This window comes from Podarcis gaigeae (assembly GCF_964106915.1).
Source record: "Podarcis gaigeae genome assembly, chromosome: 8".
NCBI lineage: Eukaryota > Metazoa > Chordata > Lepidosauria > Squamata > Lacertidae > Podarcis > Podarcis gaigeae.
The window spans coordinates 69,953,799-69,972,194 of record NC_139684.1 but is presented as its reverse complement, the minus strand read 5'-3'; the positions used below and the strand labels follow the sequence as shown (position 1 = coordinate 69,972,194).

General features: G+C 43.9%; 1 protein-coding gene across 8 annotated transcripts in view; it reads right to left on the bottom strand.

Moving 5' to 3' along the window:
- Positions 1-14,733, bottom strand: part of SCMH1 (Scm polycomb group protein homolog 1) — a 47,697-nt gene extending 32,964 nt beyond the window's left edge. For 3 of the 8 annotated variants that reach the window (XM_083750710.1, XM_083750715.1, XM_083750711.1), the window contains exons 1-3: positions 14,263-14,681; positions 8,295-8,359; positions 5,049-5,134 (exon numbers count right to left, since the gene is read on the bottom strand). In XM_083750710.1, coding sequence (XP_083606836.1) covers positions 5,049-5,073 — 25 coding nt within the window. In that variant the 5' untranslated portion in view covers positions 5,074-5,134; positions 8,295-8,359; positions 14,263-14,681. Of the gene's footprint in view, positions 1-5,048; positions 5,135-8,294; positions 8,360-14,262 lie in introns of all 8 variants that reach the window. The other 5 variants (XM_083750709.1, XM_083750714.1, XM_083750713.1 and 2 more) reach the window with 5 other exon arrangements.
- Positions 14,734-18,396: the final 3,663 nt, after the last annotated feature.

Sequence of the window (18,396 nt, the reverse complement as noted above, 5' to 3'; positions counted from 1 at the left end):
TTCCACAAAGGTCACAACAGTCAGTGGGAAAAATTATTTTCCTTAGTTTCTGCTTATTTGTCTGATCCTTGCCAGCTGCAAAACACAGCAAAGACACTGCTGAGAACTGAAGAAAAAGCTCCATGCCCACGTCTAAATGGCCAAGTCAATATCCTTCTGATGTGACAGGATGCAAGCTGATGAAAACAGGATGCCACTTTGCTGTATCTAGTTTGTAACCCTACAGTCCTCCTCCCTGTGCAGCCTCTGGTAATTCACACAGAAATAGGAGAGTGGTGTGTCAGGGGGTGGGGAGAGAACAGAATTAAGAGACTTAAGTAATTTATCATGGGGGACAACAACAAAATCACAAGTGAGGCCTTGATCAATCAATATAGCCAACACAAACTTCTGAGCACTTGATGAAGATGCTGAAACATTAACAGAAGTTTCATTGTGAGCCAAATAGCAAACTGGATTGCCAGGAGAGTTGTGGAAACTGACAGTCATCTAGAAACATGAAAAAGTGCTTGAAATGCTAGTAATGGTGTTGCAAAATCAGGGGGAATATGGGGGGGGGGGGAATAAAATTGAAAAAACAGCTTCTATTTCAACTTTTTCCTTATAAACAGTTGAGACACCTTAAAGACTACCACATTTATTATGATTCATCACATATCCTCCAACCTTGTTAATACAAAATATACAGCACACATTAGTGAATAGCACTATCAAGTTATTTTCATTCCCCGCTTTTATCTGAGCCTGAGGGCCACATTCCTTCATGGGCAACCTTCTGAGTGCCACATACCAGTGGTGTTTGGGGTCAGATGCAATAATGAGCAGAGCAACGGATGGGACTTTTAGGGTTACATTCCAGCCATACAAAAGTCAGAGATTTCTACACAAATACACACCCCTCCATCCTTCTTCCAGGCAAGCAAGAGGAGTTATCACAATTCAAGGACACATTCCAACCAGCAAAGGCATTCAAGGAGTGTGTGACGTGTGGGAGGGTGTGAGGCCTGGGAAAAGTCCCAAGGGCCAAACAGAGACAGGCCTAGAAACTGCAATGGGCCCCTGAGTTAAGGTTCCCCACTCCTGCACTAAGCAGTAAAAGAGGGCCAAAGTGGAAGCAATATTTGTCATATGATATTCCGTTGTGAAGCTGATTTTTCTTCAACAAGTAGTGGGGGGCAGGGGCGACCAGGGGGGACAAACCCCACCAGGTCTGCTATTGGCACCAATGGATGTTTTCCTCCCACTATGAACAGCAGGTATAGTGGGGAAGGCAATTACTATCAGCACCATGTCAGGGACAATACCTTAGCCCATCTTCCCATGCCATGTTCCCAAACCAGCTCACTCTCTAACCACACTAGCTGTTTTTTAAAGAAATAAAGGTCAACCTGGGAGACCAGGGTTCGAATCCCCACTCAGCCATGAAGCTCACTGGTTGACCTTGGGCTAGTCACCATCTCTTAGCCTAACCTACCTCACAGAGTTGTTGTGAGGATGAAATGGGGTGCAGGAGAACTATGTACATCACCTTGAGATCTTTGGAAGATAAATAAACCGCATAATGGCAAACAACATTTGTTTTGGCCCAAAGGGTTGTGGGGAGAAGTTCCTTTTCTAAAGTAACAAGAAATAATTCAAAAGTGATTCTGATACTTATATGGTAGAAATGTAAGTTGTGGGGCCAGGGGCCATAATTATTAAAAATGCATATAAATAAATATTTACATAAACATGCCTTAATGATGCTTGTTGTTCCATCTCCTCACTCCTAAGCCAATAGGACTTACTTCAGAGTAAACACAAATAGGATTGCTAAACACTCTCTAGGATTCCTTAGAGAGTGGAATCTAATTTTTCATCAAATTTTTATATAGACAAAGCTTTGTTAGGGTCCAATAGATGAAAAAAAGGAGAAAAACAGGGAGCTAAAGACACACAGGAAGTGCACGACAGCTACTGCTAAAATAATTCCATTAGAGAAAACAAATACACCTTCAACTGCTTTCTAGAAAGCCAATTGCACTGACAGGAAACGGTCTGGCTAAAAGCACAGGTGCTGCTTTTGAAGCATATTGCATAATATTCATAACCAGAGGTCACAACAGTAGCAGTGGCTGGAGGATACAGATTCCATGAAGAAAATAATCAGCTGAACAGAAGGCTGAAATCAAAGACCAGACAACCACGCTGCAGACTAATCAACCAGCATCACTATTATCAAGTTCTCCAGTTGCCTCTCAGCATGCTCACATGGGCTTCTGTTTTCCTCCATTTACTTTCACACTATTAAAAGGACAAGTGGTGCTTGAGAGGGACTAACTTCTGTAAGATGAACAACTAGAGGTGCAAAAACAATCTGAAAGAAGTGGGGTGGTAGAGAGAGAAGGAGTAGCAGCACCACTGTAAATCAGACAAGGAATTTCCTGGAACGATCCTTGCACTTTGTATGGCATATATGAATAGAAAGCAGAATCAGATACTACCTTCTTAGCTGGATTTCTTTCCTTCTTTCCTTTATATCAAAATTGCTAGTCAACTGCTCAGAGTCAGGGAGAAAAAGGCTAATTCAGCTGCAAAGAAAAATCTGCCTTAAATGCATATGCCACAGACACAATCACAATTTGCCTTGCAGTCGGAGAAAATATTATAGTCACTAGAGAAAAGTGCCATGAGGTAGGCTGGTTGTTGGTTTCATGCCTCATTAAAGGGAAGGATGCATCTGCCAACACAGCACCGGCTTGCACCATGCTGGGAGTATAAGCAGATGGTGCCAAAGCAGCAACACAGGCTCAGAAGAGCTTCCTTCAGCTGGCCTAGCTGTAAACAGAATGGCAAGCTAGGCTCCCTTAAAAAGTAATTATGGGCAGAAAGTTCATCTGTGTGTGTGCAGAAAAGTGGAGTCTATGCTGATGGAAGCCAAAACACTTCCTACCACGAAGCAACATAGTCAAACTAAGTGCAGTATCAGCTACAACTACACTGCAACGTCAGTGGCCAAGGCAGCATACAAAATAATCTTACATAGAAGGCAGACCCCTGTCCAACTTAAGCTTGACCAAGCCATTACTTCCTTAGATATATACCAGTGAGCAGTGCAATCCAAACCCTCCTGATGTTGAATGGGGTGGATGAGGATACTGCATAGTCTCTCCTCTGTTAAGTCTCCACTGGAGAGGAGGAGTGACACTGGGGTTTGCTGGGGGTGGTGGTGCTGAAGAGGGATCTCAGCCACGGTGCAGGCCCAACATGCCCACTCAGATGGCAAGCTACTGCCAGGTATTCTCCTGCAAGAGGCAGCCAGCAGAAAGGGAGTATTTAAAGGTGGGGTGCCAACAGCTGTGGATCAGAAAATCAGAAAGTAGTGCCTCCACCTTCCACCCATGCCAAGGATGTTCTAGTTAATCCCCTACTCTGTCCCACAATCAGGATTAAAATTGTTCATTAAGTGCTTCTGAGGTCTTTGGGAGTATGTTTACAAAAGACTGAGTCCTCTCCAGGGAGTCCAAGTTGTCCTGAGACACTTTTTTACTCAAATCACACTCACCCACCACTGCCATCCCTAATGTGGTCACCTGATAGGCACCAGGGTGGGGTTAAATCCTGTGCTAGCAGGGTGTCCCTGTTCCCAGCACTGTGTATCCAATCTGAGCAGATTTTAAGCCTGCTCATTAGTTGATGAGGAGGTTAAATCCTGTTCACTTTTGCAGGATTCCATGCAAATCCTACCTGATTCAGGAAGGGGTTGGCATTGCAATCCCCTGCTAAGAGTTTCTCCTCATTATTTTCGCAAAGGTTTCCATGAAAACTTGCATGGGATCCCATGCTAAAATGATGGGAACACTCACCCTTTAATGGGAGATTCTGAGGCTGCCCCCCTTATTTGATTCAGCAACAGGTGTGCATCAGGATCCCATGCTGAAATTGAGACTTTTTCTATCATGGTTTTAGCAGGGGATTCCATTCAACCCCTGGCTAAGATGAAGAAAGAAACCCTCCCCTTTTAGCAGCACTTTGCGAGGCTCTTTGAGGTCCCAGCTTCAAGTACCTTACACATGATGTCAGGTGGCTGACAAGTGGGAGGCCCTACCCACTTGCCAAATTTGGTCCACCAGGGTGATCCTGGTCAGGATTTGGCCCACGCAGCTAAAAAGGTTCCCCACTCATGCTATACACACCTCAATCTTGGAAGGGGCTATATGCTGTGTGCACACTACTTGCTCACTGAGAACTGCTTCATTTGCAGCTCAAAAGAACTATTCAGATAATGAAAATGAAAAGTGCAAAAAGTTCGGTAAGAATTCAAGGTAACCTTTCTCCTTCACCTGTGTATTACTCAAGTCTCAGTGTAATGATAATTCATTGTGCATGCATCCCCAGCTCCTAATGTCAGGTTACCAAACTACGTTGTACTTGTTTATCATCATGTATAAAAGTTTGGTTTTGAGGATATCTGTACGCATCTGAAGAAAAACAACTCATCACACTGTATGGCTGAGAGGTTGTGCTAACATCTGAATGAAATGCTCCATTATAAATGTAGAAATAAAGCTTTTGGTAATGAGATCTGCCCAGCCTATGCAGTGAATATTCTTTGGGAAGATAGACATTTGTTACATATCCCATGTTGGAAGGGTCTTTCACAATAAAGTTGAAAATCCCATGGAGATTTACTTCAGAGTGGGCCCCACTGCACTGAGACACATGCATGCATTCATCATGCATAATGAATCATGGTGCAATAAGTTCTGTCTGGTCTGAAGCAGCCCTGAGCACACTCACAAAACAAAGAACAAAGGATGAATTTATGTACAGTTCTGTTGGTGTGAAAGAAGAAAACAAAATGGGATATGCATGTCTGTTAATTTCATCTCTCCACAGAAATCTGAGGTAGTTTTATGGACCCGGTTTCCAAATGTTGTCCATAATTTTGCTTGTCCAGATGGTTGAAAAAGCATCTATAGCTTTCATGTCTGGCCCCATTAATATATTTAAGGATATATCAATAAACCAGTTACATGGGCTTTCCTTGTTTGAGGATTACTGCTTACCTTTCTGAGGGCTTGGTTTCCGCATTATATTGCCTCTTACAGGTCCTCACCCTGGAACTGGCTCCGCTTTTCTAATCTGAATTTATCTAGGGGGGGAAAGAGATGAAATATTACATCCTCTTAGGAACTTCATGACTTTTTCGCAACCAATATACAGGAAAATAAGTAATCTCAGCTCCATGATTTCCTAAATTAACCTGATTCGGATCCATTATAGTCTGCTTTCGGGCCTGGTTTTGGAACAAAAAGTGCAAAGGTTATCCTAATGAATAATCTGTGCCAAGAGATGGATAGAGAACTGTACTCTACTCTACTTCGAGATCTTTTGATACCATCAGACATGATACCCTTCTGGGTTTCCTGGCTTTGATGGGAACATGCAATACCACTCTTCATTGGTTCCATTCCTATCTGGACAGATGGATCTAGAAAGGGGAGACTGCAGATAGCTGTTTTAGCCCAGGTCCTTTGACCTGTGGGAAACCATAAGGCTCCTTTTAGTTAGAAGAGTGGGATGGCACATCAAGAGTGATTATGTTTTCTAACCAACTTATATCTCAAAAATATTGTGGCCAACTTAAAAATAATTTATTCTGTTAAAAATAAATCATTATCGTAATATACTGTAACTCCCTCGTTTTCTAAGAGTTGAGTTCATTGCAATAATGCTTTCAAGTTATGAGTGCCAGAAATGCAGCTTTGCAACAAAAAGTTGAGATTTGCATGATTTCCAGTGAGACTTCAAGGTGTGTAATAAAAATAAACTGACAACTTTATGAAACAGCCAAGGGACCAACTCACTAATGAAATGCTGACAGTTTACTTCAACAACTGCTTTCACCATAAACATCAAACTTTTAAGTTTACAGGTATAATTGATAACATAATAAATTCAAAAGAACATCCTATGTCTGCTTTTTAATATTTGATCCCAAGAAAGGTTTTGCTCTTGGCCTTTGTTTAAGAAGCAAACAGACCTGATATTTACAATAATTAGGAGAAAAAAATAAATAAAGCTAGCACAATTATAGTCACCAGCCATTTGTGTTTTATTACACAAAATATTTTGTGCCCACTTAGTTGATCTTTGTTAGAGACATTTACAACCTGCTGCAGTGCTAATTTATTCAGAAATAAAAGTCATGCTAAGTCCCAGAGGACTTACTCCCATCCCAGGCAAGGCCCTAGTGTGGAACCACCAATTTTTTAAAAGTAAATGAACAGAATGCTAACTAATCATAAAGTTATCTTGTACTAAGTTAAAATTAATTGTGGCAGGAGAACAGTTGTTTCCCCCCAGCAAGAGATGAAAATGATTTGAAAGAGGGCTTGCAACTTAAACATGTGCAATCATTTTACTTTTGTGTTGTTTGAAAAACCTGCTTTGCAAGAAGTAACCATGAGATAACTATAGTGTGGATATAATATAGAAAGTGTTACCGCTCTCAAAAACTACTCCTGCTTCTAGCCTTTGGCCAAAACACCCCTGCCCCAACTCACCTTCTTCGAGTGTTCTTACAGTTTTTCTAAAAAATAAGCAGAATACATAGAGACAAAGTCCCATAGTAAACACCCCTCTATATTGCAGGCAACCCATCTTTACTGCAGGGAATATTTACCTTCCAGTAAGCTCTTCTGAGCTGAAAAACATCCATGCACATGGAGCCTACTTTCTGGCTACTGGCCACCTCTTAAAAGAGCAAAACAGCAGGGGACACTGGAAGGGGAGAACAGGGCAAAGACCTTCTGGCAGTCAGCCCAGAAAGGATCTGAGCTAACAGAAATGCCAGGAGGCAGTGACCAGGGAGCATAAGTTCCCTGTCTACTGAGAAGTCACCTGGCTGCGTGCTCTTCAAGCTGGAATCAAGCCTGCTAAGCAGGAGATGGCAGGAGATAGGCCTAAGCTACTGAAAAGAGGGGAGACATTTCTGAATATACAGGCAAAAGAAGGATCCTAGACCTGTAAGTCAGCTGAAGACGATTACAAGGCATATGAAGGAAGTTCTTGGCTTGTCTCTAAAAGTCTTATCTTTAATGTCCCAGAATATACTGTGAGAGACCAAGCATAAATCATAGGACTAAGAAGCTTCTAAGAGAACTGGTTTCCTACATCAGCAATCGGTATGTGTACTCACAGGATCAACTCTTTAACCCCCACCTCCCCAAACATTTATTTACATCCTTCTAAACACTGAAGGCATCATTAACACTCTGGGGAAAATGCTACACTATGCTCTCAGCATGTTCAACAGGAGAGCGGCAAACATTTCCAGCAATTTATAAACTGGAGTAGTTTCTCAGATAGCGTTATCACAAAGGAGAGGGAGTCTCTTGTAGTATCTGGCACAGTGTCAGATGTTCCAACCGTAGAACAGACTGTATTTTTGAATGGGAGAAGAGCTAACAGCCACATATACTTGCATGGTTACAGTGACATGCCAGAAAAACCACAGCATGAAAGGATTCTGGACTGCTTTGCTGCTGTAGATGCAAGAGCAAACTAGAGCAGGAGCCAACATTTTGGGTGAATGTAGAAGTGCCAACTTTAGCAAAGTAGAGGGAGTAACCTCAGAGGGTTACTGATGTCTAACAGGCACCATGATCACTGACCATTTTCAGTAATACTGTAGAAATAATTAAGAGAGTTAAAAGTCACTAAGTTCTAAAGTTGATATACTGCCTCTCCTGCATATACTGTTGCACAGTTATAAATATCCTGTGAGAACAGGTCTTACAACTTTGCCTTGTTCTGCAATGAAGAAAAGTGTTTCCCCATGTTCCATTATCAAACAAGAACAATAAAATGACAATTGTGGAAATTCTCACTCTGATTATGGAGATCATGGAGCCATTTTTCAACAATTGTTCTCAATGCAGGTTACAAATAAAGAAAAACAAAGAACTATTAAAATTACAGAAATAGTAGTGGGGTATTATAAAAGTTGCAGATGAAAAACAGAGAGGTGACGCTGAAACAATACTGTAGTTATAAAAGGCTTGCCAAAAGAGAAACTTGTTTTAAAGCGGCCAATCTCCTGAATCTGTTATGCTGAATTTAGCAACTGATTTCATAGTTTGGAGGCCACCAGTGAAAACAATTTTTCAGTGCTGGCCACAACACTAATAGATTATGAGAATGCCAATAGGTTTTCCCTCCTAGAACTCAAAGAGGAGGAACATAAGGAAGAATGTACTCCCAAAGCACTAAGCACCTCTGCAAAGTCCATCATAAGGATATATACAAACCAGAAAGGTGGCCTTCACCAGCATCTCAAGTGGCTGCTCTTGAAAGAGGAAACCACATCCACTTCCTATGATACAAAAAGACAAAAAACAATTGATGGTCAAATATACCATTACAACAGCCTTGCTTTTAACAAGTCAATCTAATATTTCTTTCAGCTTCTCTTTCTGGGTAAGAGTGGGAAGCTTGCAGGCTGGGTTCCATAAGTGGCATAGGCACTGTAAGTGGCCATGGGATAAAATGTCTCCCTCTCTCACACACCCACTCTCTCTGGTGGTGCTATATTGCTCTAGTCAGCAGATCAAAGGCAAAACTACCCCTAAGGCACAAGTGGCAGCACATTGTAAAGTGATACATTTACATTTTTTGAACTTGGCTTGTGAACTATAGGATACAGGGCCAAAATAGATGCACCATGCAACATTTATTGTTTGCCCTTGTGTGTTCTTTTGCTAGAGGAAACAAGCCAACAGCCAGTTCGGGGAAGCTAAGCTGAATCAGGACTGTGGCAAGAGAAGAGGGTTTTTTTTTAGTTTAGTTTTTTGTGTTTTTTAGAATTGCACCTTCACACCTGCTCTCATTGGTACCAATGTAAGCTTTTCTCCCATTGTGGATAGCAGGCACAGGAGGTGGGTTGGTGGAATTCCAACCAGGATTTCAACTGGGGCCAACCCCCTCCATTGGCCCAACCTGGTTACTACCCACTTGAACCTATTGCCAATCAATTTCACTGGGCGACTGACGACCAATTCTCCTGTTACGAGCAAGGAACAAAAAGTTCTCGCTATGCACTTCTTCCATACCATGTATAATGGTATATTTGCAAGAAAATACCAAGACAAAGTTTCATTTTACAAGAAGCATATTTCAATTGCACTTTCCAACGGAAGCTTCCTTCAAAGAGCTCCTCCATACTTCTGTTTGCCACATCAATTTCCTCTTTTTGCCACTGAGCTGAAACAAATGGCAAGCTCTCGTGCAGACTCTGGAGGCTCTTGTGAGATCTTGTGGGGCTGTCCAAGATCTTGCAAGAGCCTCCCAGTGCCCTGTAAGCAAGTTTGTGACTTTTAAAAGCTCTTTAAGTTTTTAAGCTATCCGCCTTGGATGCATTTTCAGCTGGCCAGTTGCCAAGGGTACAGTGGTGCCCCGCAAGACGAATGCCTCGCAAGACGGAAAACCCGCAAGTCGAAAGGGTTTTCCATTTGCGAGTTGCTTCGCAAGACGAATTTCCCTATGGGCTTGCTTCGCAAGAAGAAAGCCCATAGGGAAATCTCCGGGGACCTCTTTTAAATGCTGGCGGTGGGGAGCAAAGCCTTTCCCCCCCTCCGGCCTTCAGAAGAGGTCCAGGAAGGCCGCCGGGGGCCGAAAGGCTTTGCTCCCCACCGCCAGCATTTTAAAAGCAGTCCGGGATAGCAGGGAAGCGCTTCCCGCTATCCCGGACGGCTTTTGAAGGCAGCCGGGGGGAGCAAAGACTTTTGCCCCCCGCCGGCCTTCAGAAGAGGTCCTGGACCTCTTCTGAAGGCCGGCGGGGGGCGAAAGTCTTTGCTCCCCCCTGCCTGCCTTCCCGGGAGAGTGGAGAAACGCAGCGTGTTTCTCCGCTCTCCCGGACGGCTTTTGAAGGCAGGCGGGGGGGAGCAAAGACTTTCGCCCCCCGCCGGCCTTCAGAAGAGGTCCAGGACCTCTTCTGAAGGCTGGCGGGGGGCAAAAGTCTTTGTCCCCCCCTGCCTGCCTTCCCGGGGGCTTTTAAATCGCCCCGGGACAGTGGAGAAGTCCTCCGCTGTCCGGGGCGATCTTAAAATGCTGGCGAGCGGCAGCGAAGCCTTCGCTGCCGCCCGCCAGCTTTTTAAAAAACCCCGGGACAGCGGAGGACTTCTCCGCTGTCCGGGGCGATTTTAAAATGCTGGTGGGCGGCAGCGCTGCCGCCCGCCAGCATTTTAAAATCACCCCGGGACAGCGGAGGACTTTTAAAAGCCCCCGGGAAGGCAGGCATGGGGGGGGACAAAGACTTTCGCCCCCCCGCCGGCCTTCAGAAGAGGTCCCGGGGTTTTTTAAAATGCTGGCGGGCGGCAGCGAAGATCGCCCCGGACAACCTCCGCTGTCCCGGGGTTTTTTAAAATGCTGGGGGTGGGAAGAAAAGCCCTTGTCCCCCCCCCCCAGCCTTCAGAAGAGGTCAGGGGACAGATTGTCCCCGGACCTGGTCTGAAGGCGGTTTCCATAGGAACGCATTGATTGATTTTCAATGCATTCCTATGGGAAACCGTGCTTCGCAAGACGAAAAACTTGCAAGAAGAAAAAACTTGCGGAACGAATTAATTTCGTCTTGCGAGGCACCACTGTATAAAGCTGCAATCGCGCAAGTTAAATGTGTGCAAGATGTGAGTCAACTGTATTTTAAAATCAACACCTCTAGGCATAAATCAACTTTCTTGCCATAAGTAAACTTGGTCAGTTTCCAAGTATCGCGGATAGAGGGGTAACATTTCCATATTCTAGAAAAGCTTAAGCCCAAACACTTTTCTTCAGAAAAATTACCCACAGGTAAAACCACAACTTTTCATTGAAACCTCCAAAGGATGACAATTTCAAAATTATTCTAGAGTTGATAGACCTTTAAATAGCTTTTGCTAATGCTTATCTTAAACTGGTCTTTATTTAAAACTATTTCTTATAGTACTGTATCTGGTAAACTAGAAGAACAATTTTCCTTCCTCTTTCTTAATGGACGGTTGCACATTTTTATTTATTTATTACCCCACCTTTCTTCCACATATAACACAATGCAGCATATATAAGGTTCCCATGCAGTCTCCCTTCCAGACACTGCCTAGACCCAGGCCTGCATAGCTTCACAAGGCAGCTGCATCACATGCCTTCAGGCCAAGTGTACATTTATTCTTATAAAAAGGCATCTAGAATTTGGAAGGGGGAAGCAGTGGAGGGGGGCAGTTTTAAGTGGCAAAATTACCAGCAGGGAAAGGGTGATTATTCTCCAGACAAGACTGCAGACTTTTGAGGATGCTTTTTAGTTAGTTTAATTTTTTTTAATAAAAAAAATGGGGTGTTGGTACATACATATGTTACATTTCTACTCTGTGCCAAATGTTTCCCAAAACACAATCTTTACTATGTCACATATTGGCTACTGTGCATCTGTACATCAAAAGATGATTCAGTAGTATGTTGCATATCCTAGCATTTCAGTTACAATCTACTGAACAACACAATATATTTGCCTTGTTTGCAGGTAATGCTGAGCCAAACAAACAATGAGTGATAAACCAATATCAAACCTTGGTTACAGCCAGTGTTTGAAACTCCCATTGTTCTAGGCGCATTTTGCGACAGGGAATTTCATCAGCATGAACAGTTTCTGAGCTCTGGGCACAGTACTGCGCCTAAAATTTCAGATTAAAACTGCAGTGTGGAAGGAAAGGAGGACCTTTTTCTGCCTCCCCACTTTCAGCTAATCTCTGAAGACTGGAGAAGAGACCCTCTTAAGAATATTAGGGGGTGTGTGCAGAGGAAGAACTAGACCATGTGAAAAATGAACACAATATTTTAGCTACAGTTCATTCATTTTCAGCTTTGCATTCTTGTTATAAAAAGAGCACGCCTAGACATTCTGTTGTTGTGCCCTTAATCTAGGTTTAAGGTGCCATTCAGCTCCTAGCTTTCATATCTCAGTTTCTAACACTGGTTACAGCACATGGTTTGTTCGGAGTGAGACAAACCTAGGTTCACACACAATGCTAAGTCAGGCCATAGCTTAGCTGTGGGTAGCACAGCAGCAGCAGGACCTGGGGAGGATAGAAGTAGATGAGATTTTTGTTTTGGGTACCCACAAGCTTGCTTGCATTTGCTAAGCCATAGTTTGGCTTAGAGTTAATATGCGAACTGGGCCACTATCATCTGTATGGCCTCCATTTCAGCAAGATGAAATTGCCTCCTTTAGGTGGCTAGGTCCCTCCTTGTTTTCCCGAATACATGTGTTTAGCCAAGATTTTAATCCTTTAGAGGAGAGACTACATGCATCCTTTTCTGACAGGCTAGACAAGATTCTAGAGTTTACTGATGAGTGAACAATCACCATGACAGACCAAGCATCAATAATCAAAGCAACAGCTACAGCAAGCCTATCAACTGACTGTAGTATGCAGACAAGTACAGTACAGGACTTTTTCAGGTAGCATTTAATATAATTCATCCTCACTCCTAAAATGATTGCGGAAAGCAAGTTTCATTTAGTTCAGAGATTTGACTAGTAATGTGCTTAGAAAGTTCACTTTGAACTTGAACCCGTTCCCCAGAAGGGAATACGGCGGTTTATCAAAATGTCTGTCATTTTATTTTATTTTTTTAAGTTGTAACTTGTAACATATAACTACACTCAAAGTAGAAAGATGAAACCCCTTGATTTGTGCATTCGGTTTTCAAAACTGCAAGAATGACAGATATATACTGACAACCAAAGCAATATATACACACACTAGAGACCAAATGATATATATTTATATTCCACATTTGTTCATAACACAATACACTACCGTATTCCCTAAATTCTATAAACTATCCTGATGCCATATACTTGATATAGAAACTTTTTATATATTAAACTTATTTCATTCCAACAGAACATACATCCCCACCTGACATTATGTTTAGGATCTGAATGTGAGACATTGCTAAGAGAGGACATCTGGATAATAGTGGAGGATGGAAAAAGTTCAGACTAAGTTCGTCTATCAATAATTCAACACATTTCAAAACAACAATAATTAAAACCAATCTGGTAATAAAATCCACAAATGACCTCATGTGACAACCTCAATCACTTTTACAGATTCAAAGCAATCAAGGGGAAACAGTGAAGCAAATAAAGTGCAGGTAACACCCAAGTCCCAACACAATATAGAGTTATTCTGGAATAAAGTAGAAGAGAAGTACAGTATATGGGGGGGTTAGCCCAAAGTGTGTGTTTAACAGCCTCCTGTAAACTTTTATTTTGGAAGAGCCAAAAGACTGATAAGGGAGGATTCCCAGGTAAAGGAGATAAAGAAGGGAAGGGAAGGAAAGGGCAGGGCACGGGTGAAAGATATCAAAACATTGGATCAGATCTTAAGAAGAAAGGCAGTCTTCTTAAATAAGGAAAAGTAGTCGGCATGCATGCTGTTTCGAACAACTATCCTGCCAGATGCCTCCAGTAAGCATTCAGCAGGTCAGGAAGGCAGCTATCCTGCCCGCTTATATGCTCTCCCCCCCTCCTCCCCCAGCACGTGTTATTTCAAAGGTATACTGCCTCTAAACACAGAGGCTCCATTTTACCATGACTAACAGCCCTCGATAAATCGACCGGATCTATCTTCCTCCATGGATTTGGCCACACACACAAAGTGGCCGTCGCCACATCATATGGCAGCCAATTCCATATGAATTAATTAGACTCGTGTGCCAGAGGATGCTCCAGAGATGGCGCGCGGGGGGGGGGGGGGGTTGGAGAAGAGAGAGCAAGGCGAAGGATTAGAGGAGCAGGCTTCGTATAACGGGGTGTGTGTGTGTGTAATTTTGGAACAATAATTCTAACAATGAGCGGCCACAACAACAACAACAACAGCACCCCGTTAAAGCGAGTGAGCAGCACCCACCAGACAAGGAGGCGCTGCACCCCACCCAGCAGGCCCGCGGGGTCAGGAGGCATCACCCCAAGGAAGGGGAAAAGTCAGGGCCCACGATGCGTGAGGCAGGCAGCGCTATGGGCCGCTCGCTGTCACTCCGCCAGGATGGGCTCGGCTGCCCCTGGAGGGCCCGGGCCTTTGCTGGGCTGCGGGGAGCACAGCCCCCCTCTCCCCAACCCCTCGCTGGGCAGCCAGGCCGTGCCCGGCTCCGAAGCCCCGCTGCTGGCAGGTTCCAGGCCGAGGCGGCCTCCCCGCTTGGAAGCACCGCCGCCGCCGCGGCCTCTTCGCTGCTGCTCACCTGCGGCCGCCGGGGCTCCCTCCTCTCACTCCCTCGCCACCGTTATCGCCGCCGCCATGTTCCGAAGCGCAGGGAGGTGGTGATGGTGGGGAAGGGGGTGGGGGGGATGAGGGAAGGAAGGAAGGAGCCTGCCCGGCCCAGCCTCGCTCGGCCCAGCAGCGCCGCCCCCTGCCGCCTCAGGACGAGCCGGGGAGCCCCGGCCTGTCAGGGGAAGCGGGAAAGAGCCCAGACATCCTCCGCCTCCGCCTCGCGCCGGGTGGCGGGAGCAGCGCCGCTGCTTCACAGCGCTGAGACGACGACAGCCGAGATGAGGAGGAGCCTCGCCTGCAACCCCGGCGGCGGCAACATCAGTCAGCGGCCTCTCCGCGCCGTTTCCCTCCTCAAAAGGCCGCCGCCGCCGCGACAGCCTCTCCGCCGCCGCGTCTCTGCCTCACACAAAACAAGAGGCAGTTAAATAGGCCCAACACAAACACACACAATTCCAGCCCTCCCATTGCGCCGCACAGATAATTCTGCTTTCCCGGCTGCATTCGCTTTTTAATATACCGCCCAATACCCGGAGGTCTCACATAAAAAGATCACAGTATATAAAATAAAAATAAAAGCAATAACCCAATCGGTGCTCGGTAGTGGCGCCCTCCCTGTGGAACGCCCTCCCACCAGATGTCAAAGAGAACAACTACCAGACTTTTATAAATAATAAAATATTATTATTATTATTATTATTATTATTATTATTATTATTATTATTATTATTTACGTATAAGCTAAACAAGCTGTAGCTTAGGGCCCCACTCTTGGCCCCCCCCAAAAAAAATAAAGGGAAAAAACCCCCTACATACAGCAACAGTGTTTTGTGTTGTTTAGGCTCCTATGATGTAAATATTTTGTTATGTGCAAATGGCTTTAGATACCTATTAGGTCCATAAATTACCATATAGCATATATTCAACACCAAAAAACAGCGACCATTTGTTGTTGACAAAGGACAGCTGGACATATAAAGGGCCCCATTAACTTCAATAGCTTAGGGTCTCATCAAACCTAAATCTGACCCTGCCCGGAGGTCTCAGGGCGGATCACATAAAAAGACCAACAGTATATAAAATAAAAATAAAAGCAATAACCCAATAATGCCCTTTCCCCCCTGTACTGTTGTGCTTTAAATGTTGTAACCCGCCCTGGGAATTTAGGATGAATAATAACAATAGTAACAGTAATAGTAATTTTCTGGTTCCTCATTCCTGGTAAAGCACTTCAGATGTTGTAATTCTTACACGTTTTGGGACGTGGGTGAGAGGGAGAAATGGGCTTATCCTGAGTCGCAGATGGGGAAAGGAGATGGTAAAACGGTGAGGACCAGAAGGAAAGGAAATGCAGGAAAGTTGTTAATTAAAGAAGAAGGAAAAATAGCTGTTGATAGGAGACTTTCTAGCATTGGAGAACCAATGCTATAAGTGTTAGAAAATTCATCCTCTTAATTCAATTCACTGGATGTCTTGATGAATTGCAATTTGGTGGTTTCACTTTGTCTCCTTTTCAAGTTCCCTTTGTTCCAGAATAGGCACCTTAAGGTCAGTTTCAGTGTCTAGGAGGTTAAAATGTCCCCCACTGGTTTTACAATATTGCTATTTCAGATTTCTGTCCATTTATTCTTTTCTATTGCTTTCCTTTCCTTAGGATCACATCAGCAAGGCTGATTCAGTACTATTTTGGAAACATGCCTTATCAGAAATGTTTGCCTCTGTTAATAATAATAGTACAGTGGTACCTCGGGTTACAGACGCTTCAGGTTACAGACTCTGCTAACCCAGAAATAGTACCTCAGGTTAAGAACCTTCAGGATGAGAACAGAAATTGTGCAGCGGCAGCGGGAGGCCCCATTAGCTAAAGTGGTACCTCAGGTTAAGAACAGTTTCAGGTTAAGAATGGACCTCCAGAAAGAATTAAGTTCTTAACCCGAGGTACCACTGTAATAGTAGTAGCAACAACAACAATAACATCATCTACTTCATCATCAACAACAGCTTTCTGCATTTCTCTAGAATTTAGAAAGACTTAACTGGGACCTTAATGTGTTTTGGTGGCGTTGGCGGCGGTGACAGGGGGAGCAGATAGATCACATTGGTTCTTGGTGCACCATGGAATAAGATTAATAAGAATGACATTGGGGAGGTTATAAACTGATATACTCCACAGCATATAACTTTCATTGTCTGCTACTTATCTTCTGTATAAACTCTCTGAGAGCCAGTGTGGTGTAGTGGTTAAGAGCTGTAGTCTCGTAATCTGGGGAACCGGGTTCGCGTCTCTGCTCCTCCACATGCAGCTGCTGGGTGATCTTGGGCTAATCACGCTTCTCTGAAGTCTCTCAGCCCCACTCACCTCACAGAGTGTTTGTTGTGGGGGAGGAAGGGAAAGGAGAATGTTAGCCACTTTGAGACTCCTTAAAGGGAGTGAAAGGCAGGATATCAAATCCAAACTCTTCCTCTTCTTCTCTCCACAACAGTAGCATCCTTCCTGTCCTTAAAACATTGTGCCCCTATATAAAACCTACATGGGTCTCTTGACCGGTGAAGCAATATGCCATCACTTCAACCACCCTCCCTACAATAACGATAACTGTTGAATTCATAAGACAGAGAGTTCCTAACAATATTTATACCTATTAGACACCCTGGTTGTTCTTTCTGCAAGTTATCAGCTATATATAGGAAGCATGCATGAATGTGAACAGTTCGGACTGTTCGGTCACCTATTGTTTTTCCTGTCCGCTGCTTCCCAAAAAAGTATTCATAAGAACACATTCAGCCAAGGAAGAGAACTGTGCCTGGTGTGTGACATGCAATGAGCATGAAACGGATTAGGTGCATTGTCCAACAAGGATTCAGCTGAGGTTATTATGTTCCTGGCTAGGACATCCTGCAATGTTCCCTTGTCTTCCCACCCTTTCCAATATCAGTAGATTCGTACAGTATATGGAACACGTCAAAACAAAATGCTCATGCCACAGATACAGATTAGTTGCAATGAGCAGGCAATATTTTATAAATCTTTTAAATATTATAAGAAATGTTTTAATATTAGAAGCAACAGAAAGACAAAGGATATGCAAGGACCATACTTCTACTTGGAAGACTGATCTCAAAAGAGAAAGCAAAAATAACAAATCTTTGTAAAGTAAGAAAGCTGTGAAGAGACATTTACTGTGTTCTATGCATGTTTACGCTATGTCCCATTGAGTTCAATTAGACTTGCTTCCAGGTACATATGCATGGATTGTAGCTTGAAAGGGGATGAAGAATGGGGAAAGGTCAATAAGGAAGGGGGGGGGGGAGAGACTGCTGAGGAATATTTGGTAATTTAATGAATTCCAGTCAGCATGGCCTAATAATGATATTCAGTGAACAATTCTGAAGAAGTGAGCTGGCCACATCTCAGAAGCACTATGTATCACATAAAACAATACAGTGGTACTTCGGGTTACAGACGCTTCAGGTTACAGACTCCGCTACCCCAGAAATAGTACCTCAGGTTAAGAACTTTGCTTCAGGATAAGAACAGAAATTGTGCGGCGGCAGCGGGAGGCCCCATTAGCTGAAGTGGTATCTCAGGTTAAGAACAGTTTCAGGTTAAGAATGGACCTCCAGAATGAATTAAGTTCTTAATCCGAGGTACCACTGTATAACTAGACCAGCAAAATCTGTGAACTAGGTGCCCATGCCGTAGTGGGAAATACGCAAAGAAAGGAAAGCTGGAGAAATTAAAACCATCTTTGGTCCTGAGCAGACCGCAGAGAACTTCAACATAGATTTTGGTGGGAAGACAAATCGCAGCGGAATGGAAACGACGCTGCATGTGATGAATACAGGACAGAATGGGAAATGGTGCCTGTTCACATTCGTACCTGGAGAGGCCCACAGGAAAAAGGCTTCATGTGCCAGTCATAGCTCTCAGTGCTGTTTTGGCTGACGCTTGTGAGGGAAAGAGCATTGAGCAACTGTTGGCATGTCTGCTATGAGTCTTTTGCTGTGGTTCCTCCATCTGTGCCTGTGATTGTAAAGGGTCTGTAAATACCCAGGAGTGTGTGTGTGTGTGTGTGTGTGTGTGAGAGAGAGAGAGAGAGAGAGAGAG